The 26,500-nt window shown below is 36.9% G+C and overlaps 2 protein-coding genes across 4 annotated transcripts in view; both read left to right on the top strand.

Moving 5' to 3' along the window:
* Positions 1 to 1,483: 1,483 nt before the first annotated feature.
* neurod1 (neuronal differentiation 1) lies at positions 1,484 to 4,642 on the top strand. Its single transcript, XM_046841876.1, has 2 exons — positions 1,484 to 1,621; positions 3,157 to 4,642. Exon 2 carries the CDS (start codon positions 3,161 to 3,163, stop codon positions 4,370 to 4,372), a length of 1,212 nt encoding a protein of 403 aa, XP_046697832.1. The 5' UTR covers positions 1,484 to 1,621; positions 3,157 to 3,160; the 3' UTR covers positions 4,373 to 4,642.
* A 4,669-nt stretch (positions 4,643 to 9,311) lies between these two features.
* Positions 9,312 to 26,500, top strand: part of cerkl (ceramide kinase-like) — a 98,659-nt gene continuing 81,470 nt past the window's right edge. For 2 of the 3 annotated variants that reach the window (XM_046841864.1, XM_046841856.1), the window contains exon 1: positions 9,312 to 9,866. In XM_046841864.1, coding sequence (XP_046697820.1) covers positions 9,548 to 9,866 — 319 coding nt within the window. In that variant the 5' untranslated portion in view covers positions 9,312 to 9,547. The remainder of the gene's footprint in view (positions 9,867 to 26,500) is intronic. The other variant, XM_046841848.1, reaches the window with a different exon arrangement.

Here is a 26,500-nt window from a genome sequence, read left to right as displayed (position 1 = left end):
TCATCTAAAGACTCGCTCAATTCTGCTTCTGTACATTTTTCAAAGCATTTATATTTATTATTTTACATATATTTAAATATTTATCTGAACTTGTAAGTTTGCACAATTCTCCGATTTCTCCACAATGCTCCACTTCTGGTAGATGCTGAACTGCATTCTGCTGCTATGTACCTGTACATCCAATGACAATAAAGCTGTATCGTTCTAGTATCATTTCATTTGTTGTTGCTGCTGCTGCTGCTATAGTTTTTGTTGTGGTTGTTGTTAAAGATTATGATGATGATGATGATGATGATGATGAAGATGAAGAAATGTTCTTGTTTTGTTTTTTTTGTTTTTATTCTGTTGCTGCTATTCCATCATCATCATCATCATCATCATCATCATCATCATCATCATCTCAGTTCTTTCTTCCTTTCTTTCTTTCTTTCTTTCTTTCTTTCTTTCTTTCTTTCTTTCTTTCTTTCTTTCCTTTTCTTGTTGTTCTTATTCTGCTGTTGATAAGGATGATGATTTTGCATCTGTGACTAATAGTAATGATACATTTGTGTTTTTTTATATTGTTTATTTATTTTATATTTTAATATATTTATATATTGATGATATGACAACAGCAATAATAATAATAATCATAACAACAATAATAATATAATAATAATAATAAGAGCTAGAGAGAGAGAGAGAGAGAGAGAGAGAGAGAGAGAGAAAGAGAGAGAGAGAGAGGGGGGCAGAAAGGAGAGAGAAGAGAGAGAGGCAGAAAGGAGAGAGGGGGGCAGAAAGGAGAGAGAAAGAGAGAGAGAGAGAGAGAGAGAGAGAGAGACAGAAAGGAGAGAGAGAGAGAGAGAGAGGCAGAAAGGAGAGAGAGAGAGAGAGAGAGAGAGAGAGAGACAGAAAGGAGCGAGAGAGAGCGAGAGAGAGAGAGAGAGAGACAGAAAGGAGCGAGAGAGAGAGAGAGAGAGAGAGAGAGAGAGAGAGAGAGAGAGACTGTGATTTGAGCGCTTCTGTCCCGCTGCTTTTAAAGCGTTAACTTCATCCCTCCGGCTCTGAACAAACAGGTTTCCTCGGAGTCTCTAACACGGCGACAGATGGCCACTTTTCCACCTCCTCCTCCTCCTCCTCTTCCTCATCCCCCCATCCTCCCATCCTCCTCTCCTCTCTCTTCTTCCTTTTTATTCGCCACAATACGGGAATACGGGCGAAGGCAAACGGGAGATGTCACGTGACGCTCCGGGGCCCCGTTTTCCTGACGTAGTCGGCCATATGGCGCGTGCCGGGGGTAAAAAAAAAAACAGGGAGAGAGAGATTGATAAATAGAAAGAGAAAGAGAGAGAGGGGAAAAAAAGAGGGAGGAGCCTGTTCTCCCCGTCCTCCAGTCATTGGTGCAAAGGAGGAGGGGAGGAGGAGGAAGGGCGGATTAGAGAGTGAACACAGGCACGCGCGCATCTCCCAGCATCATCAGCTCCTCCGTATATAAGGCGCCGCATCCCGTTCACGCGCTGCCACTGGATCATCATCATCATAATCCTCCTCATCAGCATCCTCATCATTATCACAAGGATCTCAAATGCGGACGGGCATGAAGCGACCATAACGGGACCCTGGGCGCAAAACTAACACACAGGTGAGCTTTCATTTATTTATCCTCTTTATTAACCCTTAAACCTCATCCCACCACACCTGCACCTGCTGCTTCATTAAGAATAATAACAATAAACAAACAAAAATAAATGCATCATTTGGAATTATGGACATGCATTTATTTATTTATTTATTTATTTATTTATTTATTTATTTATTGGATCCTCGTTGGGACTTGGCTATTGGACACCTGTATCTACCCCTGGGCCAAAAACAGAGTGTATCAATGTGTTAGATATGACATGGTGTGTTTTTTATAGCTGTGAGATGAATCAGATCCTGACACTCCTCACCTGTTAGACTGTTATACAGGAAATTAGTATTTGCGGAATAATAAATGATGCAGGGCACTTTGTCAGATTACATGTTTAATGCTCATCAGAAAACTCTTGAATTGTGCAAATCCATCTAGTGATGTAGGAGAAGGGAATGGTGAGGCAAAGAAGTTCAAATTGAAAGACTTGAGAGCTATAAAGACAAATTGAGAGACAAATCGGATATATATATAAATATATAAATATTAAAATGTGTTCATGATATAATAATAATGAATTGATTTGTTTTACTATAATGCGTATTTTGCGTGTATTATTTAATCTTTGGGAAGTAATAAAGAATCATTTTGTCAAAAAATGAGGATTGACTATTACGCATGACAGTGTCTGGGGGAAACCAAATGGCAAATACGCACATTTTCTTTAAATCTTTAATCTCTAAATAGTGACCCTGTGTCTAAACACTTTCCAGCAACTACATAAAAAAAAAACAATCCAGATCTATTTTAATATCAGGGGAAGATCTGCACGCGAGGTGATTACTTCTGCTGAATTAAACACCGACATTTGGTTGATAAAGTAAAACTAAAAAAAAAAAGTCTTCTTCAAAAAAGTCTTCTTCTAAAGAGTCTTCTTCAAAAAAGTCTTCTTCGAGACCATGACGCATTGGGAATAGTTCGACCAGATGATGGAGAGATGAACATGGTCTAAAGGGGTATATCGCGTGTCTTTGGTTTAAGTGAACGTCAGACACGTGGGTTGTTTTCTGTACTTCTTATAATATTAATATTTCCAACGGGAAAAGTGTCCATGCTGTACCCTGAATATGATTTATTTTTATTACTTATATATCTATATATTATATATAGTGTATACAATAAAATACATGTAAAAACAGAAATAAAATAAAAAACTGTTTTCCTTGTGGGATGAACAAAGTGATGATAGATAGATAGATAGATAGATAGATAGATAGATAGATAGATAGATAGATAGATAGATAGATAGATAGATAGATAGATAGATAGATAGAAAGAATACTTCATTTAACAGAAAAACCTTAATTTATAATTTGAAGAAAGGTATATGAATATAAATATATAAAGATAAAAATTTTATTCAAAGGTGGGCTCTGATTTACTGAAATCTTCTTCATTCTGTCTGCTCCAATATTATCTTTCATTAAATTTCTCTCTCTATGTGTGTGTGTGTGTGTGTGTGTGTGTGTGTGTGTGTGTGTCAGGATAATGACGAAATCTTGCACGGAAGAACCCTCGATGGTCGAGTCTCAGGCCGGCAGCGCCAACTGGACTGAGAAGAAGACGAAGGCCGGGCACGAGGCCATGCGCAAAGACCCGGAGAACGACCAAGAGGAGAGCGTGCACATGCTCGAGGACGCGCACGAGCTGGAGGAGGAAGAGGAGGAAGAGGAGGAGGAGGAGGAGGTGGAGGAGGACGAGGAGGAAGAGGACGAGGGAGACGACGCGAGTAAGCCCAAGAGGCGCGGGCCGAAGAAGAAGAAGATGACCAAGGCGCGCCTGCAGCGCTTCAAGATGAGGCGCATGAAGGCGAACGCGCGCGAGCGCAACCGCATGCACGGGCTGAACGATGCGCTCGAGAGCCTGCGCAAGGTGGTGCCGTGCTACTCGAAGACGCAGAAGCTGTCTAAGATCGAGACGCTGCGTCTGGCGAAGAACTACATCTGGGCTCTCTCGGAGATCCTGCGATCGGGCGAGAGTCCGGATCTGGTGTCGTTCGTGCAGGCTTTGTGCAAAGGTCTTTCGCAGCCCACGACCAATCTGGTAGCCGGGTGTCTGCAGCTCAACCCGCGGACATTCCTGCCTGAACAGCAGAGCCACGCGCACGGCCCGGGGGTTGCTCCGTACGCCGGCATGCACCCGTACTGCTATCAGAGCCCGGGCCTGCCGAGCCCGCCGTACGGCGCCGCGGACGGCGCGCCACACCACGCGTTCCACGCCAAGGCGGCGGCGCACGCGTACGGCAGCGCGCTGCTCCTGCCCCCGCCCCCGCCGCCGCCCCCGCAGCCGCACCCACCAGCACACCCGCAGCCGCCGAGCGCCCTGCAGCCGGAGCCGTTCTACGACGCCGCGCTGGCCGACTGCGCGCACAGCCCCGCCGCGTCGTTCGACGGGCCGCTCAGCCCGCCGCTCAGCGTCAACGGGAACTTCTCCTTCAAGCACGAGCCGGCCGCGGAGTACGAAAAGAGCTACCACGCGTTCGGAGGAGGAGGAGGAGGGGGCGTGCAACCTTACCACCATCACCACCATCACCCTCCTCCAGGACACCACCATCACCCTCACCCGCACCCTCACCACCACCACGCGGCTCTTTACGACCTTCAGCCCATGGAGAACGTCGTGCCCTACGAGGGTCACTCTCATCACGAACGGGTCGTGCACATGAACGCGCAACTCAACGCCATATTCCACGACTCATGAGCTCGAGGGGACTTTTTAACTTTTTTTTTTTTTATTTCATTTTTTTTTTTTATTTGCAGAGACATTTTAATTCATAAAGTGCGTGTCATCATGGGTACATGGGTTCATGGCTTTTATGGCTTACTGCAAAAAAAGAAGAAGAGGAAGAAGAAGAAGAAGGGGAGCAGCAGAAAAAAAAACACGCCCTAATGTTGAATTAACACGTGCACTTTTTACTTTTATTTGCAAAACAAACAAACAAACAAAAAATTGAAACAAAACAAGAACAAACAAATGTTTCGTGTGTATGTAACTGGAAATTGCCCGTGCTTGGAAAAGCCTGTCGATTTTCTGGAGAATTCGTGCCGGACTTGACACACACACACACACACACACACACACACACACACACACACACACACACACACACACACACTCTAACGAATGGACATGCAAGCAACATGCATGCATATATGTGCGCACACACACACACACACACACACACACACACACACACACACCTTACAGTTAAAATCTACACAACACACCTGTGTTGTTCCTTTGAGCTTCCAGAGGCTTGAGTCAGCCTTCATTATGGTGTTCACAATATCAGTGCAAATCTCAGCTACTCCTGTAAAGCAAAAGGAATAGGGGTCCTAAAGTGGGCCTGAAGTTTTCTGGTTTAAAGCCTAGTGTTCTCTTTGTCCAGCAATTTAGAAAGAACAACTAAAAGGTAAAAAAGTTTAGTGTATAGTGTATAAAATCACCTCAATTGTCCCCATCACCTGTTTTACAGCTTTGTTAGGCCCGGATCAGCGAATTAGACTCGCACGATTACAGACACTGTTCTGTGTCAAAACATTGATTTTTCTGTTGTTGTTTTTTTTTTTTTGGAGTAAATATACCATGCTAGTATTGTTCGGTGTAGCAGCTAGCATAACAAGACACAAAACCAACCATGTATTGCCTTCATAATTTGGAATAATTCCGATTTTTTTTTAGTATTGTAAAAAAACAAAACAAAGGGAATAAATTAAAATCTAAGTTGGTAGGTTTAGGTCATTGTATTTATTTATTTATTTTCAGTTCATCAGAACAACAGTATACACTCCAACTGGCTTTCAATCAGTTTCAGGCTCCAGGAGACAATATTGTCACAAGTAGTGTAGAAAATAGTAAAAGATTTAGAATGTTTTTTTTGTAAAAAATAGTTCAACACGTGACGTCGGGTCTGCGATCCAGCACAGCCAAGCAAAGTGTAAATGATGTTTTTGGGCCTCGAGGCTAATACAGTGTTTATTTGTACTGATCCTTGGCTATTTGATGTATGTGTTAATTCAACATGCAGGGCTTTTTTTTGCTGTTCCAACACACACACACACACACACACACACACACACACACACACACACACACGCTTAATCCTATGGTATGTATTTATTGTCTTTATAACTGCCTTTGATAGGAGGAAAAAAAAAAGAGGATGCACATATTATTTCCTTCATCTTCTGTATTGTAATTTTTAAGATCTATATGCGCTGTGCATCGTGGTCACGGGTTGAAACAGATCCTTGACCGTAATCCAGAATGTGTTCATTCTTCACATTACACGAGAAAAGCAATAATTTGGGGAAATAATAACAACAATGATGATGATGATGATGATGATGATAAAAAAAAAGAACTATGCAATTTTTAATCAAATAAACTGGGCCAATTATAGAGATGAATAGAGAGAATGCTATATTTTTCAAACCTACTACATTTTACTACTACTTCATTACTACTCTATCCCATCCTGTTGTGGTTTTTTTTTGTAATAGAATGCTTCATTTTTTTATAAAGTGGGATTCATGAGCCACGCCATGCAAACTCCTTCTTCCCAACCCCTTCAATTATTAAGGTTTTATATAGTAAAATTGATTTTATCTTGTTTATATAAAATAAATAATAAAGAAACCAGCAGGCAAGTGCTTTGAAGACTCTGCTACGTTGCCTTAGCAATCAATCATTTACTGTAAAATCATGCAAAATTGCACAAAATCCATCTTTGGACTCTTTCCAAAATCCCCTTTTTGTTAATTTTTTTTAAACAGCCACAATAATGACAGCTCACTTATTGAAAAATAAGAAGGAAGGAAGGAAGGAAGGAAGGAAGGAAGGAAGGAAGGAAGGAAAAAAGAAACCAATCATGGACTATATTGAACTGTTTAAGTGCTGGGAAAGATTTGGTGTTAGAAAAGTGTTGATGTTGTATACATATATTAAAAAGAAAAAAAAGCAAAAAAAGCTTGACTATCATCTTTTCAAAATGGAAATAAACACTGAAATCTATCACACTTTGTTGAACTTATTTGCAAGCAGATTTTATATTTTTATTACTTATTTATTATTTGTTTAGTTTCACAATTTTATAAAAAATAATCTTCATATCCTATAAAGTAAATTGTAGCTTTATTATCTCTCTAATCATTTTCTTTTTTCTACCTAAACTGGAGAGAAACAGGGTGACATGTATGCGAGTGCAAACCTGCTCTGGAGAAGAAAAAAAAAAGAATGAATGAATGAACAATTTACTTTAATTGTAATGTTTGTTATTTTTGTGCTAATTGTTGCTATATTGCAATCGACAGGTTGCTGCATCGTATGTTCATTTTTTGGACGCCAGATTCTCATCTGTATGCCTTTTATTCTTTCTTTTTTTTTTCGGGTGTACATTTATTTTTAATGTAAAGATCAAATGTCGGGTTTACAGCGTTAATAATAAAAACAAGATCTAGGTCTATTTAAAACGAAAAAAAGGGAGAGAGACAATATTTCAAATATATATCTATCTAATATTATACATTTAAAATAAAAAAAGACAGGAACAAACAAACAAAATAAAAAACCCCGAAAATAACAAAAAATTATAATTTATTATTTTGAATTAACGCATTTTATCCAGACAATGTACCATATACCGTATAAAATACAGATTGGATTATCTATCTATCTATCTATCTATCTATCTATCTATCTATCTATCTATCTATCTATCTATCTATCTATCTATCTATCTATCTATCTATCTATCTATCTATCTATCTATCTTTTTTTCTTTTTTGCCCAAGCTTCTGTTCAGTCATTTGCCATTATTTATGCAAAATAAGGGCATATGAGGAGCCACAGATGTTCCTACTGCAAGAGGAGGATTTAATTTATGAAAATGATCCTGTTTTAATGCATGGACATTCATTGCATAACCCAATACCTCTGTCATTAGGGAGAAACAACCTAACGCCTATCTATTCTTTTACACACACACACACACACACACACACACACACACACACACACACACACACACACACACACACACGTCATGCTTTCTCGGCGATCTGATTAGGATTTCTAACCCAATAACCGATAGAACACATGAAACTCGCACCAAATTTCCACCTGATTCAATGAAACCCCAGAGCCTCAGAGTGAAACCTTCAGGGGGGTAATTAATCACAGACTGTTGGATAATTTATGGAGAAAAAAATCAAATCGCTGAATAATTGAAACAGTTAAAAAAATACAGTTTTGGGACAACCGATGTTTAGGGTAGTTATACATTTACACACATCCGGTCCATGTTACATAATAAACAATCAGATCAATCATAATAAATCAGAATAAACAATCAGATCAATCAGAATACATCAGAATAAACAATCAGATAAAGAAAACAGACGAGCGTTATTTAATCACCTTGGTTTTTTTAATTATGATTATTTTGTATTGATATAAATATATGATGTCGGAGAAATGTGGTGTAAAGAATTAATAATAGTAAGTGATTTTTTATGACTTCTGGGTTTCCACTATGGGGGATTCGGAAAGGGTTAGCAAAGCCATTAATAAGTGTTTATTGGACTATTTAATTTAACAAATTAGATTTGGAGGTCTGGATGAAGTTATTTTTATTCTCATGGGATTCGGATAAACGTGTTTTGTTTTGTTCGGGGTTTCATGTTCACACGTGTACTGTACATGTGTCAGCTTTTCTCTCCTGATCTTTTCTCTCCGTTTCAAATCATTAAACAACAGAAACGAGTCTTCTATACACAGCTACTTACTAATACTAATAATGTATATTCTAAAAAAAAAGTATCTAAAATATATATCTAAAACGAATACTCTCTTTTATACTGTATACTGAAATAAGAGGAAAACAATCGTTTAAAGGTTTTAATGCCGACAATTGCTTGAAAAATAATACTTTTAGGATTTATTATATATTTAGTGTACATTTAAAAACAAACAAACAAACAAACAAACAAATACTAAGTAATTTTTTTTATATATATATAAATGCACATTTAATGTAGATATTGATATCAAACTATTATGTATCATATTTCAATACCTGTTATTATAAAAGCTGTTATAATGGTAAAAGATGTAACACACACACACACACACACACACACACACACACACACACACACACACACACACACCATTAACATATTTAGGATACAGTATTATTTACTAAATAACTAGGACAGTGTCACGTGTGTCAGGCAGTGTTAACATGTAACTGTGTTAACTATTATTTGTATTTTATTTCCTTATAAATTATTCATTTTAGGATGGATATATTGCTAAACATAATATAAACAATCGCATCTCAATAAATGATGCTATATTTTTTTTAATATAATGTATTTCTAAGTTACAGCTGTATACAATATAAACAATATTCTAGTACTAGTATTTAATTCTGCATTAGAATTGGGCACAAACTTATTCATAATTTTTTTACATGGTTTTAAATATATGCATTTATTTTAATTCATAGTTTAAACCTATAAAAATATATAGGTTCCCAGGTTGCCAGGTTTTTATAATTTAAATAATTATTAATCTAATAATTATAATAATCATAATAACAACAACAATAATAATCATTATTATTGTTGTTGTTATTATTATGTGGATATAAGAGCAGGCTTGAATGTGGGATGTTTGCAAATAAATCTGAATAAAAACATAATAAAGTTTGGTGACTGAGTGTTGCGCGTGCCCGCGTCCGTCGCCTGGGTTCCTTCGCGCGTTCGCGACACCGGAGGGGTTTGGGACACGGCGGGAGCGCGCACGCCCCGTGGGGGGGAAATACTGCGGTCGGAAAAGCCAAGCGGTGCTGTCGGATGTTAGACTTGAAACATGTCTGGATCTTCGAAGAACCCGACAGACGCCATCCAGACGCGGTCCGAGAGGCGAGAGGAGTTCAAGGAGAAAGAGCAACCGGTGTCCGAGTCTCCTGGGCTTCCAGGAAGCCGAGTCAGGGCGAGGAAGAAACGGCAAGAAGAGCTCCACCACTCCGGGGAGGAAACACCTCCAGCTCATAAAGGGAAGGATCAGTATTGTATCGGGGACGAGCCGATCATCAGAGGAATCTTTCAGATCGGCAAGACGAGCCACGACGTGATCCTCTCGGCCACGCGGCTCACGTGGACGCGCATCCAGCCAGAGAGCCCTACAGGTACGCGGTTACTATAGTTACCACGGCGCGTTCGACTTCTTGCGTTTAAACCGGAGTGTTTATTATCATTATTGTTATTATTATTATAATTATTATAGTTGGATTGTATTAGTCTTTAGGAGAACAATAACCACATAGTAAAATGAGCTCGGACAACTTTGGAAGTATTTTTATTTTATTGTATTAACACACTGAACAAGTGGTCGTGACGTTTATCAATATGGCGGATGGCCTCGTTCCACTTCCGGTTTGTACCAAGTGCAACGTCTGGTCATTAAAATACAGGCGGGAACACTTGTTAAAGGTGCAATAGAAAATAATTGTATATTTATTACCAGTACCAAAAAACTAGGTCTTAATTAAAAACATAAATACATAAAACAATTTGGAAACTATATTACACCCCGGTCAGAAATGATTGTTTGTATTTGGTTTGACCGCTTGTCAATCATTTTATAGACACGCCCACAAAGCTCAATTATATTCTCATTATTATGAGTAAAAAGTTGCACTGGATGTCTGAGTGCACATGAAAATGATGTGATGATTAGTTAAAATATAAAAATAAAAAAAGGATTCTGTTCTATTCTATTCAATTTTATTTTATTCAATTTTATTTTATTTTATTTTATTCTATTTTATTTTATTATAATTTATTTTATTTTATTCTATTCTATTTTATTTCATTTCATTTCATTTAAATTTTATTTTATTCTATTTTATTTAATTAAATATTTTACTATTATTATTATTTTATTTTATTCTATTTTATTTTATTTTATTCTATTCTATTCTATTCTATTTTATTTCATTTCATTTCATTTCATTTCATTTTAATTAAATGTAATGTAATGTAATTTAATTTAATTTAATTTAATTTAATTTTATATGGCACGTTTAACAATGGACACTGTCCCAAAGCATCATTACAAAGAAAAAGTGATTATAAAGTTTGAATTCACAAGTTAATCCCTTCTAAGTTATCCTTAATGAGCGAGCCAGTGACGACTGTGGCAAGAAAAAACGCCCTTAGATGGCATGAGGAAGAAACCTTGAGAGGAACCGGATTCAAAAGGGAACCCGTCCTAATCTGGGTGGCACCGAATATCCATTCATTACAGGTCCATCATTGTTTAGGTATGCTGTTCAGTGCTTAAATGCAGAACTGTCCTGAGCCATTGTAATATAGTGTTTATATTAATTCCAGTCCAAATCCATCCTCAAAGTTCTTAAGTTGCTCAGTAACTTAATGGAGATTTAGACTGTTGAGGTGGAATCATCTCCAGCTGCACAAAGTGTGTCCAACTGAAAATAACTTCATCTAAAGGTAGGGCGTCTGGACAGATCAGGCGGATTCGAAGACAAGAAAGGGACAGAAACCCTGGTCACTGGTACCTCAGAAGCATGTTTAACAAGAGAGAGAGAGAGAGAGAGAGAGAGAGAGAGAGAGAGAGAGAGAGACAGTGACATAATAACTAAAAGGAAGAGCCAAATAAAAGACATGATTAAATTCAACACAGACATGATTCAATTCAAGTCAATTCATTTTTATTTCTAGAGAGCTTTTTACAATGGACAATGTCTCAAAGCAGATTTACAAAAATAAAGCTGTAATAAAAGAAAATGCAAATTTACCCTTATCTAGTGAGGCAGTGGTGACTTTGGCAAGGAAAAACTCCCTGAGATGGTATGGGGAAGAAACCTTGAGAGGAACCAAACTCCAAAGGGGACCCATTCTGGGTTCATCGTTGTTGATAGGTGATTAAATGCAACCTGTGGTCCTGAGCCATTGTAGCAGATTGTTGACATGAGGGATCTCTGGGATAAGGGACGGTTCTCCACACCTGAGTGAACGCGTGAGAGTGGAGGGATGAAAAAATCCAAAAATCATAGTTCACCCAGTATATAGTCAGAAATGGGTGAGGGTTTAATGAGTATAAAAAGTTTCTCACTTTTACCCATTTTATTTTCAGAAGAAAGTTTCTCTTTAAAATCTCCTTCAAAGGCGTCAAAACATAATCGGCAATTGGAAAACGTAAAGCTTTAGCTACCATGTAGCTGTAAATCTAAGTAAAACAAAAAAAATAAAAGCAAGACCAAATATCAATATTCCTTGCTTCCGGTTCTGCCAAATCATCAGCATCCATACCTTCATCCTGGTTTCCTTTTCTGCCTTTGTTCCAAAATGCTCGATTCTGATTGGTCAGGAGATGCTGAATGATTTTCTTTAACAGCATTTTAACAGCAATGCTTTAATGTTAATCTCTAATACTTTATTCATAGTATCGATTCACACCGGTACTTTTTAATATTGCCTGTAATAGAATGAGTGGAATAGGTATCAATGGAAGAAAACGCATCAGGACACGAAATGCTGTTGTAGGAAGAGAATTAGCATTGGGATGAAAATAGAAAAATCACTGCTTTTTCATTTTTATATGTAGGTATGTTAAACATTTATATAATACTTGTATGGTTTAGAGACAGTGGCACTGAGTAAAAGACAGGAGCTGGTCTGGAGCTGGAGGTAGCAGAGCTGAAGATGTTGAGGTTTTCGTTGGGAGTGATGACGATGGACAGGATTAGAAATGAGTTTATTAGAGGGACAGCGCATGTAGGACATTTTGGAGACAAGGTGAGGTGAGATTGAGATGGTTTGGACATGTGCAGAGGAGGGACATGGGGTATATCGGTAGGAGAATGCTGAGGATGGAGATACCAGGAAGGAGGAAAAGAGGAAGACCAAGGAGGAGGTTTATGGATGTTGTGAAGGAGGACATGCAGGTAGTTGAGTTAAAGGGGCAGATGTAAAGGACAGGGGGTGTGGAGACGGATGATCCGCTGTGGCGACCCCTAATGGGAGAAGCCGAAAGAAGAAGAAGAAGAAGATACAATAACATTACATACTAGTTCAATTACTGGTCTCGGTAGTATTGCGGGTTTTTATGCATTTTTCTTTCTTTTTGTGATTTACCTACATACTTTAGTAAACCAAGAATTTAAGTGTACATGCTTAAGGAAAACGTAGCAAATAGCAAAGGGAAACTAACTAGTTACAGTAAAGCATTGTATAAACTGCATGCTAAATCATGATACACTTATTTTTTCAAAGTTGTTCAGAAACAGAAATGCTAATTATAGTAACTTCCCTCAGTACTGCTCGTGTACTGATACACATCACTGATACACTTTGGTAATAGTCACTTCATAACCATAACCATCATAACTATAGCCTATACAAGTGGTACAATCCATGCTAGCACCAGCCTCTGGAAGGAGGCTGTTCATTTACAAATGTTGCTTCTGAACCAAGTGATCGCTGCATCCTAATTGGACTGCGTATACATTGTGGTAAAAGTATGTATCTTTTTTTCTGAAGAAAAAACTACATGATTTTGAGTGTGTAGCAAACGAGTATACAAGTCCACAAGGGGACATACTAACACAGTATGCCGTGTCACGTAACAGACGAGAATGTTGTTGCCTAGCTGCTCACAGTTGCTAACAACAAATTTATTGTTGCATGTCAGTGTTACTTTAAATTATTTTACACGCCATGTATGGAGGTTCAATTTAAAGCAAACAGAGTCATAAACTCCGAGCTGTGGGCATTATCAGCTAAAGAAATGTCCATGTATCCAGACTGCAAAAAAATCTACCATCCAATCCTGATCATCCTTTGGGAACCCTATTTCAACACACAGTGTTTTGGGACACGCTAATTTTATCTTCGGATACTATTTAAGATGGATAATAAATGAATTGGGAGACAGCATGTTGTTAAAGGCTACTAAACAGAGGGTTGTGAGGTTGTGAGCCTGAGCAGGCCTTTGACCTACAACTTCTCTAGGGGCATTGTGTCTCACAGCTGACCCTGCTGTCTGACCTCAGCCTGCTAACCAGTAATATAATACTGTAATATGATATTAAGGGGAAAAAATACTGTATTTGTATTAAAAAGGCAATACTTTTTTATTTATGTTGTTCCTTGAATTAACTGCTGCACTACCTGGGCAAAGAAAATGCAGATGGTCTACTTAGGTGAAAAAGAGTACACAGATTTTATAGCCAGCATTATTTTAAATACTTGTACCTGAAAGAAAGAATGGATGAAGGAAAAAGAAATGAAAGAATTGCAGGAGCTTTATTTAATTTCTACACCGACCAGCCACTTTATTAGGAACACTTGCACACCCGTTCGTTTATTCACTTAGCCAATAAACTAAGAATGCACTCACAATCAAATGATCGCAGACACATGTCTGAAATTCAGTAAATGTTCACATCAAGTATCTGTACCACACAAAAATATTTGATCTCAGTGATGGTGACTTGGATGTCTGTACCAGATGGGCTGGCTCAAATCTCCTGAGAGTGTCTAGGGTTTACACTGGCTGGTGCGAAAAACAGAAAACATCCAACAGGAATTCTTGGCTACAAAAGGACAGCGGTGGACAGAAGCCATGTAAATGTAAATTATGTAAATGTAATTTGTTACTGAACTTAAGAAGCTTTTTTGTGTACTTTGCTGAAGTATTTGAATTCAGGGAGAATTTTACTTTAACTTCATTATATTTTAAAATGAATTAAGTTTTTTTACATTTTGCGAATATAAGTCGTTCCTTTTTATTTATGAGGATAAAAACTTGGTCAATCACACAGCAATCCACCAATCAGGGTCGAGCATACGCTCTGTTTTAAACTTGCTTTGATTGGCGCTTGATGTATCTACTGATCACCAACATACAGTTCAGCGTCAGTTCCACAGCAAGCAGAACATCTTTTGATGAACGAATCACAACACCTGTGAGTTTTTTGAAGGTTTTGGGCTTATTATAATTATAATAGATATTAATCAGTGTTTGACTCATTAATACCATTCTATTAATCGATTGTTGTGCTGAGATTAACAGAGTCTTTTTACATAAACTGAGTTCCTTAAGTGAATTATCCTGTGATAAAAATGATAATAGGAACATTATAGTCATAATAAATCATAGTACTTTGGATACTTAAGTACATTTGAAGGTAAAACTTTTGTAGTTTTAATCTACTGAAAGTTTAAAGGGACACATTTACATTTACTCGAGTCATATTTTACTGTATCACTACTTTAACTCAACTACATGGTTTGTGTACTTCATCCACCACTGATAGCTACTGAATTATTATCTATTATGTAACACTCAATACAATATGGTGATTGGAGATATGGGATTGATGAAACAGGATGGTGGGTGGGGGGTGGGGGGGGCTAGCGGGAAGTCAGCGCTGCCAAGAAGTCATGTGTGACAGATGTGTTGGTAATAGATTCCGGCCGATTGTTGTGGCCACCTAAAGTAGAGCATCTGTCAGTCTTGTGGACATTTAGCAAATGTCCAAGTAAATGATACTCAAAGCGACCATCTGCATGACTGCACTGAGCACACAAACATATGACTCCTTTCGCAGGGCTCGGATTAGTGTCATTCTCAATGGGGTTCATTCGGGTTTTTTGGACCAGTCTTATATTTCGAAACCGATTTGACATATTTGGCTCAGAATAGGTTTGTAATTAATCTATCTATGTAAAAAAAAAACCTGTGTAAATTCAGGACTCACTCCTCAATCGCGTAAGAGGTAATATCAACATCCCTGTACTAGTTTTTATGACTATTTTCTATATATTTAATATGTAGAGCCGAAATAATGGATCTCATCTGTAGTCATTTCTGTAAAAAATCTTTGTGGAACAGGTTGTCGAGCAGATAATGTGCAGTAGATTTATCTTTTGTCAGTCACCTGGAGTAATGCAGTTTAAATCAGTGTTCATGCAGCTGTTAGTGTGTTGGATTAGATTTCACTCAAGTATCAAATATAATTTTCGATTAGGGTTGGACCTTCCAAGGGTTAGAAAAAAGTGTTAGGTTTTCTAGCCGGGATTTACATCCAATTTGACCGGAGAACGATATTAAACAGGTTGAATATTCCTGACTCTGTATTCTGTGGGATGTTGCACTTTGTATGTAGCACTTTGAGCATTTTGTAAAAACTATTTCTAAACTTAAAAACATACACAAAAATGCCAGGGGTTTAAAAAAAGAAAAAAAGATGTAAGATGAGTTAATGTATGGTCAATATGGTCATAAAACACTAAAGAATCAATAGTGCTAACGGTAACTGCTAGTTCTATGTATTCAAGGTTAGCGGCTAACGCTAGCGGCGTGGATTCTTTAGCGTTTTATGTCCAGCTTCAATATTTTTTCTTAAAAATCCTGACAATTCCGCATATCGAGGGAGTGAATAAATGAAGGATGGAAAGAATGAAGACATTTGTTAAAGCTGAAATAAATAGAACAGTTAAGTAAATCATATCTTTAGAAAATTACATATTTAAATATAAAACACACACACTTTCATACACATCTGTATTACCCAAATAGGGTCTAACAAATAAAAACGATTTAATTGAAATTTAATACATTTTATTTAATTCATTTAATTTGTTCCAATTTAATCGTTTACTCAAATTTAACCAATATAATAAAAAAGTGTATTGCATTGATTTGATTTATTCTATTTTTATAAAATCTTATAAAATATAATTGTATATATTATTTAACCAAGCAGGCATTTCATTTAAAATTGTTTTGAAAATGTGAACTGTTCAAAGGTGGATCACAAATATTATTAATATTAAACTGCGTTAATAAGAAATTACAAGCAATTTTATGTTATGCATAAATGTATATATAATAATTTAATCATTGATTATAATATGATTATTGTTATTTATTAATGAGTTTATATGTTATTTAATTAGAAAGCCAAATCAGTTAATTTAATTTTAAAATTAAATAAAATTTATTTATTTATTTATTTATTTATTTATTTATTTATTTATTTATTTAATGATACTGGCTTTATTAATACCAAATATGTGGATCTCAGTGAGCTTTATTCTGAAAATTTAGCATGAAAAAAAATGAAACTACTAAAATCTGACTACAAGTCAATTTCAGGTTTAATAAAACCCAACAGATTAATCAGTATATAGGGACACTGGTCATGTTTTAATTTTATTAGAATTCAAAGCTTATCTGTGCTTGTTTGGACGATTCAAATCCTTGTGATTGGACATCTCAAGGAACCACTTCCCATTTCGAATACAGAGATCAGTGAGGTAATATTGCACGTACATCACACCTAATCGGCCCTTGACACACCTCTTCATATTACAATCCATCCACAGTGTTATGTTTTGATTGTAGGTTTTTTTGTGTGTGTCTGTGTGTGAAGATGCATCAAAGGCTGCTCATGGACTGAGGGAAATGAAAGAGAAAGAGAAAAGCGGTTTGGCCCACTTAAACTCGGCAGCCAGTACTTTCTTAATCAGTGATCCAAGCTAATGTTATTAAGCCAGCACTCTCATTACACAGAAAGCATCCATCTAATAACCCCCTATGGCCTTTACCAAATGCTCTCATGAAACTGCCAGAAAACGGCAGCACGATGCCGAGATGCTGCGCTTCCCTTTTTGACACTTGTACGTATTCTTTTCTTGCCTGGGGGACGCGAGATTTTAGCCACATCCTTGAGCTTGTTTTATTATATACAATACATCAAATGTCATGTAACCGTATCATCACATTAGATGATCGCAATGTAGTGAGCCATGCTCCGGTTTCACACAAAACAAAACCATGGATGGTTCAAATAAGCCGAAAGTATTTCACATACATATGCACATACATATAATGGCTGGATTAAAAAAAAAAAAGAAATCCCGCAGCAAAAACTACAATTTATCGAATTTAATTTAAATATAGTTAAGATGATGCTGGGGCTATGGGATTGATGTCATTCTCTCAAAATACCTCCCACAAACACATTCCCAGAATCTCCCAGTGATACGTCCTTGCTTCAAACTATAATTTATGTATATTAATCAGTGTTTCAATGTTCTGCTTTTAAACCTTAGGTGTAGGGGGGATTATAAAATAAAATAAAAAACCTTATAAGTAAGATAACATTTAGTACAGGTTATTTTCTGAGATGGATACTGCAGAATATCAGCCAATATCTGATCTGATGTTCTTGTCTTTAAAACAACTCAGGCACTTAAAAACCTCAGTTTTTATGTTGAAGTTCCATTATGATACATATAAAATTTGCAATTTACTGTGAATTGCATACAAAGTGTAAATACTATACAATTCATCCAAACCAAAAATAATCATAGATAATCATATAATCATTGGATCTCTACTAATAAGTGGATCTGCTAAAGCAAGGTGACATATGTTCATTTAAATATATTATAGTTTCATGATTTTAATTTTCCATGTAAAAGAAATGCACAGGCTTATGTTAAAAAATGAAAGAAAAACTGTATGATGAAATGTTTTAATATATATTCAAGAACCTCAGGAACCAATAGGAAATATGTTGAGATAAAATCCAAGAAAATGCTCTCAAGAAAACAGGATCAAACTGGAAAGAAATATATTTCCATAGTATATCATGGTCAGTATTTCTCACATTGAAAGTAAATATAGCTGTTTGGATTAGTACTGAATGGGGGTTGCAAAATTCCAGGAATTTTCAAGAATGGAAACTTTCAATGGGAATTAACAGGAATACATAGGAATTAACAGAAATTAATGGAAATAAACTGGGAATTTAACAAATTGCAGATTAACCTATAACAAGGAACTTAAATTTAGTTGAGAAAAAATCCTGCAGAATAATTTTGGTTAAAAACAACCAGATTTAGTGTATTCGAAAAAATTAGTGCAAGTCGAAAATGCTATTTTAGGAAAAATCTGTATTAGTTTGCATGCATGTCAGCTTATGACCAAACAAAATATATATTTATGACTAAATGTATGTAACAGTTATGTAACTGAATATGATACAGTTTATATCCCATAAATTCCTGGTAAGTTTCCAACTTTGAATATTTCAAACATGAACAAATGAAGTTCCCATGGAAAGCATGATAGGGGTAGAAGCAGAAGTAGCCATGAATGTGACAGTATTGGATTACACAGGATGGGTTTCTAGTATCCTCTGAGCTGACCCACAGTCACTGTGATTTGGAGTGTATCCAGAGTGAGGGAGTCTCAGTTTTTTGGTAAAATCACAGCTGGACACAAAACTGCATGAAAACTACTGGAGTAACAAACCAAAATAAACAGATGGGCTGTAATATAGAGAAGCACATTTTCTGGTATTTTAAGTCATTGGTGAGGTAAATGACCAGTCATTTACTGTGACAAACCAACAAGGACATTGTAGCTACACCGTGAAAACTCTGCAAGTTATTGATTAAACATTATCCTAAAGCAGATATTTTGTTTCTTGTTAGCTACATTAGTCACAATTACACACTATACATTTATACACTTTATGGACATAAGTTACAAAGTTGGAGAATTTGTAAAGCATGACTTTGTATCAAATTCTAATTCATATTTTATTTGTCACATACACATTCATACAAAGTACTTCATGGTGTGAAATGCTTTTTATGACTGTCCAACTTGTAAACATAAAAGAAATACAATATAAGATAAAAAAAAATTAAAGAGTAAAGTAACATAAAAATAAATAAAATAAGTATAAAAGTATAGATTTTAAATATATTAAAATCGAATCTGACTATAAGTATGAATAATAAAAAAAAAATGAAAAGAAATTCTCTAGCAAAAAAGTATATAGATGTATATACATACATACATGACATATGTATGACAAATTGCAGCAACACTGAATGAATGAATAGCCTTTATTAGTCACATATACATTACAGCGATATTCTTTTCTTCGCATATCCCAGCTTGTTTAAACCCTGGGGTCGGAGCGCAGGGTCAGCCATGATACAGCACCCCTGGAGCACAAAGGGTTAAGGGCCTTGCTCAAGGGCCCAAAAGTGGCATTTTGGTGATACCAAGGCTTGATCCACCTTAACCAGTGAGCTACCAGTCCCCCTACCTATTTTTTCCTAGGAGACCTAAACTTGTTCCAGGATGACAATGCCCCTGTGCACAAAGACAGTTCCATAATGATATGCTTTACATGAGGTGCAGTGAAAGATACCTTTGAGATGAATTGGAACAAGGACTGCACCCCAGAACTCCTCACCTCACCTACATCAGTACCTGACTTTACTAACACCCTTTTGGCTGAATGAGCACAAATTTCCACAAAACTTAATGGAACATCTTCCCAGAAGAGTGGAGGTTAATAGCAAATTTGAATGGGATCAACAGGGAAGAATTTAGTTGTACAGAATATCTTTGTATGCTGTAGCCCAAACCTGCTCTAGCAATGATAATGCCCCTGTACACAAAGCAAGCTCCATGAAGATGTGGTGTGTTGGTATAGGAGCTTGATGTAAAACAAATTTATGTCTTTCCCATAGCACGTACATCAATCCCACTGAACATCTGTAGGATAAACTGATGCCAAGACCCCCTCATCCAACATCCCAATAAAACACCAATCCCCACTGCCACATTCAAAAATTTAGTGGAAAGAGTGGAACTAAGCCTGGAATGAGATGTTCACAAAGCACATATGGGTGTGATAGTGAAGTTCAACCATACTTTTGCCCATCTAGTGTATGTTTTAAATGAGTGAAATTATTAATATTTTGCTTTTAACCACCAGATTATTCCTACTTCTTTTTACATTTAAATACTAAGAAGGCTTTTTTTCTTAGTGGCTCAGATGTACAGTAGATGATCGTTATTCTAAGGATCATCCGTGATACTGTATGGCATCATGTCATGCATTGTTATTGCTAATTTGCCACATAATTCACTGCCAGGCGTCTGCTAAACTCCAAGCGAAGCGAGCGCAGAATGCAGCATTGTCTCACTGTCATCCCAAGAGACGAAGCGGTGAAGAAGTAGCCGAGTTTGGAGGGATTTTGTTCGTGCAAACCATAGGGCTTAAATATATATATATATATATATATATATATATATATATATATATATATATATATATATATATGCATCCTTTAGGGTGTTATAATCTAAGCAGCCAAGCATGTTTAGTGCTTGTTGGCAGCTCGGAACAGAGGCTGTGGTAAGATGGTCCGAATTGAGAGAGCGAGTGCAGAGGCTCGACTCGATCCCAGCAGAGACTAGTGCACTGGAGGGAGGGAATATGCTGGTGCAGGGAGCTTTGGGTTTGACTTTTTGAACCCTGAATTTGTAAGCTTTGACCTTGGCTTGTTTTCACTCCACCACAGGATGACCGAGAGCTCTGATCTGCTCTAGTAGCTCACGCCTCCGGAATACACAGTTCATACTGATCACATAGCGGGTTTGTGCTCTCTGTGGCCCCTGTGTGTGTGTGTGTGTGTGTGTGTGTGTGTGTGTGTGTGTGTGTGTGTGTGTGATGCAGGCATAATACACAAAGCCTTAAGGGCTGCACTCAATACAGTGGAGTATTTTTTTATATTTTAAAGCTGTAGAGAATGCAGGAAAAAAAAATACATTTTTGATAACTAATACATGTTTGTGAAAAATGCATCAAGTATTTAGTTATTACTATGGCATCTAATATATTTAAATTTGGATAAGAATTTTTTTTTTTTTTTAGAGCATGTTTATATTAAGTCAATGACATTTATTTAAAACAGCTCAGACAAACAACAGCTGCAGGTTAAATTTAATTTCCAATTAATTTCTTCTTTGCATAGCACTTTTAATAATGCACATTATCTCAAAACAGCTTTACAGAGATAAAGCAGTTATAAAGTTGTATAAAAGTTTTGTGCCTATAAATTTGATAAACTTACAATAGGGTACAAAGACGAAACAAACCAGTAAAAGTGCTAGTTTGAGTATTTAAAGGAAGAGGAAGGTTTTCAACAGTTGCTTGAAGATAGCAACTGTGGCAAGGAAAAACTCCCTGAGATGGCATAAGAAAGAAACCTTGAGAGGAACCAGAATCAAGAGAAAATCTCCCTAATAAAAAGTAAGAGGTTACCATGGCAACGAAAATCTTAATGAGAAGACATTTGGAAGAAACCTTGAGAGGAACCAGACTAAAAAAAATTGTCCTCATCACACATTGTGGATAATGATAATGAATAATAAAACAAGCTGTAAAGAATACAAACCTCAATTTTCACCTTATACAGTGTTTAGCCAACAAACATAATCATGACAAATTTTATAAGTTATAAAATACTCTAAAATAAATAGACTAAATGTCATATATTCGTGCATTTTATCATCAATTAGAATAGCGTTAAGAATGACAGATAGTAGAATATATTCCTAATGGAACACAATAGCGACAAACAAGAGGGCAGTTAAGCTGAATATCAGCCAACTGGGATTTGGCCAGAGGCCCAAGCTCATAGAGCACAGTAGCTAAACAGATTTTAAGTTTAACTGCACTCTTAAAACTTTCTTTCGGCTTCTCGCCACAGCGGATCATCCGCACGTTTGATTTGGCACGTTTTTACGCTGTATGCCCTTCCTAACACAACCCTCCCCATTTATCCAGGCTTGGGACCGGCACTGAGAGTGGCTGGTGTTGGTTCCCTGACCGGGGATCGAACCCAGGCCGCAGCGGTGAGAGCGCTGCATTATAACCACCAGACCACCAGGGAACTTTTAACTGCACTCTTACTTGTGAGATATTATAGAGTCTTGGTGGCGCAGCGGTGGATTCAGAAACTAATGAGTGAATAAGGGTCTTTTACCAAATGCTGTAAATGTACAATAATTCTGTAAGCTTGAAATGAAGTGGTAGTTCTAGTTAGTAGCCACTAGTGGTAGTGGTAGTTACTGTCTGGAAAGTTGGGGGTTCAACCCCCTGTTTTGCCAAGCTGCCGCTCTTGGGGCCCCTGAGCAAGCAGGCCCTTAAACCTCTGTTCTCCAGGGGTGCTGTATCATGGCTGACTCTAGGCTTTGACCCCAGCATCCTAACATTACTGGGTTTTTGTGAAGTATGTAAATATATAAATTAAAAAAAAAATACATATATGTATATAATCCTCTAGTCGAAATGTTCCTAAAGAAACCACACTCACTCCTGTTACTAAAGCTTCTGGTGAAATTATCATCTCTGTTCATCTTCAATCACCAGTTCCTGTTGTGGCATCTACTGTAGGTGGTGGAACAAACTTCCACTTGATGGCCGAAAAACTTGCTCTATCTGTCATCAGCAGTACCTCATTTGGCTAATCTTATTTAAAGAAAACTTTTGCTTTTCTAACCATAGTCTCTGCCAAATAACCTTCACTCTAACTTTCATTATTCTGGAAAGATGTTCCACTAGATCTTGGAGTGTGCTTGTGGAGATTTCCATTTGATGACAATTCCGCCACAAGGATGTTAGTAAAGTCAAAAACTGATTTAGGTGAGGTGAGGACGCCTGGTGATTCATAATGTTCAGAAGAGTTGAGCTTAGAGCTCTTTTGCAGAAGATCTTCCATTCCAACCCAGGTAAAGCATATCTTCATGGATTTGGCTTTGTGCACAGGGGCATTGTCATGCTGGAACATCTTGTAGTTGGGATATTGTAGTTCAAGTGAAGGGGGACTTTGATGCTACCACATCCTACCACCCACAGCAGCTACGCTAATTCCTCTCCACTGCTTCTCTTTCTCTCCTCATCCCAAGGCATCCTGAGGTTGCTCCAGCCCTAGTCATGTCCCACCTTGTGAAGATTGTGGATTTTTAAAGATGTAGATGCCGACCCCGCAAACATCCTGAACCATCTAGAGACGTACCAGTGCCAATTGGATCCACTACTTGTGGAGTTTGGACACTGGACCTCTTTGTGTGTTAAAAGGCTCTGGCATGGAGAAGCTGGTGATGGATCTGTGATGATTGCAAATGTTGAGCTATTTTATGAGTTGCTCAGTAGCTCCTGGTTCTATAACCTCAAATGACTGTATAAGACTGTAGAAAGAACATCACTCATAATCTTACATTCCAGTGCTCATGTTAGTTCTCACTCTCCAGTGTTCTGTATTGTTTAAAGATTATAATCACACTCCTGATGTCTACCAAATGAGGATGGGTTCCCCTTTTGAGTCCGGTTCCTATTAAGGTTTCTTCCTCATAACATCTAAGAGAGTTTTTCCCTGCCACAGTCACCATGGCTGCTCATCAGGGATAAATACACACCGTTCACCTTAACTGTTAAATTCTGTAAAGCTGCTTTGAGACAATGTCTGTTGTAAAAAGCGCTATAGAAATAAACTTGACTTGACTTGACAGCCAAAGATGTTCAATGCAAATGTGTGTCTTCACCTTTGTGATAACAGTTTGGGTAAGAACCACATATGACTGGAAAAGTCAGGTGTTCCAATACCTTTATCCTTATAATGTGTGTACTGATAGAGATTTTACATATTTGAGTTGTTCTGGATAAAGGCTTCTTATTATCCAAATGGCATAAATGTTTGTGAACGCAAATGTTTATTAGCCACACAACCATGTTAGTAAAATTATCTGAGAAGGAACTGTAAGATAAGGAACTGCCTACTCTTGGGTATAATTGGTTTGTTTGTATGTGTGTGCCAGGGAGAGCACGAGCTGGATTCAAGCACTGAGTAAAGCCAGTTCATTAAACAACTTGTATGCGTTTAGTATTTCGATCCACATGGTCTTTCTGTAGAAACAATCCTTCATGTGATTATTTTATTTAAGATATTAACCCCATAAATCTGCTTCCAGGAACAAACGATTATCTCTGTACAAGAAAAAAAAAGACTGGTAGATTAAGCTGCTATTTTGAGGCAATGCTAATCTTCAGATGTTAGCATTGTAGGGTTTTTCCGTGTCCTGCTTGTTCTAATTCCATTATCCGGTTTGTCAGGACTGGACTGGGTTGTGTCTCATCTGACGAAACAAGATAACTGTTTTTGTATCACTTCATTTAGAAGTGCGTGTTTATATTCGGGTGATTGACCCCATTATAATTTGATTTTCTTTCCTTTGCACTTGTTCTACAGCTGGTGTTTAGTTTCACTGGTTATATTTTTTCACTCTGCCTGGCTTTACTGACCACAGCAGCACCGGGAGCCTTGCTCCATTTCCATCCTGAGCACTGTAGACGCTCTGGGATCATTTTTGATCTCTTTTTTTTATATATCCCTCTCCAGCTCTGAGGAGTCTGGTTGACCACAGTGGCCAAGCTTTCCACAAAGGCACTGATGGGACGGGCTACAGATTTCTGAGGCTAATTGCACTACTGAGGTTATATGATCCCTTTTCATCGAGAATCAGGGTGGGGGGGGTTAAGAGGGCCTTGGCGAAGGAGGCAAAAGGGAATAAATAAAAAGGAGGGATGAAGAGAGAGGGAAATAGACTGAGTGATAGAGATTTAGCATATTTAGGCTCCTATGAAATTGATTGGATTTTTATAAAAAAATTGTTTTGGATATTTTTTTATTCTGATATTATTATTCTGGGTTTTTGAGTGTGTCTTGTTGTTGCTGATTGAAATGCAGGTTGTATTTATTTATTTATTTATTTATTTATTTATTTATTTTTGCAAGATTTTGAGAAGGGTAATATTGCAAGTCTTGATGTCATTTATACTCAGACATTACTGCAATCCTTTGATATGTATGTAAACTGCCAGAGCAGCAATGTATAATATTATAAATAACTGAAATGAGAAGGAGCAGGAAAACTGTGAAGTACAAAAACACACCGGTTGCTGGCAGTCAGTTTATAATTAATATTTTAAGGATATTCCAGAAAAGCATATTGTGATTTATATCTATATACTATATACAGTGTATACAATAAAATATCTTTAAAAAAAAGAAAAAACTGTATTTTCCTCTGCGATGAACAAAGTAACTGAGATAGATAGATAGATAGATAGATAGATAGATAGATAGATAGATAGATAGATAGATGGATGGATGGATGGATGGATGGATGGATGGATAGATAGATAGATAGATAGATAGATAGATAGATAGATAGATAGATAGATAGATAGATAGCATACAGAGATAGATAGATAGATAGATAGATAGATAGATAGATAGATAGATGATAGATAGATAGATAGATAGATAGCAGACAGAGAGAGAGATAGATAGATAGATAGATAGATAGATAGATAGATAGATAGATAGAGATAGATAGATAGCAGACAGAGAGAGAGAGAGAGAGAGATAGATAGATAGATAGATAGATAGATAGATAGATAGATAGATAGATAGATAGATAGAGACAGAGAGAGATAGATAGATAGATAGATAGATAGATAGATAGATAGATAGATAGATAGATGAATAGATAGATAGATAGATAGAGATAGATAGATAGATAGATAGATAGATAGATAGATAGATAGATAGATAGATAGATAGCAGACAGAGAGATAGATAGATAGATAGATAGATAGATAGATAGATAGATAGATAGATAGATAGATAGATAGATAGATAGATAGCAGACAGAGAGAGAGATAGATAGATAGATAGATAGATAGATAGATAGAAGATAGATAGATAGATAGATAGATAGCAGACAGAGAGATAGATAGATAGATAGATAGATAGATGATAGATAGATAGATAGATAGATAGATAGATAGATAGATAGATAGATAGATAGATAGATAGATAGATAGATAGATAGATAGATAGAGATAGA

The sequence above is a fragment of the Silurus meridionalis genome, chromosome 3 (genome assembly GCF_014805685.1).
Source record: "Silurus meridionalis isolate SWU-2019-XX chromosome 3, ASM1480568v1, whole genome shotgun sequence".
Classification (NCBI taxonomy): Eukaryota; Metazoa; Chordata; class Actinopteri; order Siluriformes; family Siluridae; genus Silurus; species Silurus meridionalis.
The sequence above is the reverse complement of the archived record's forward strand: the minus strand, read 5'-3'. Positions and strand labels throughout refer to the sequence as shown.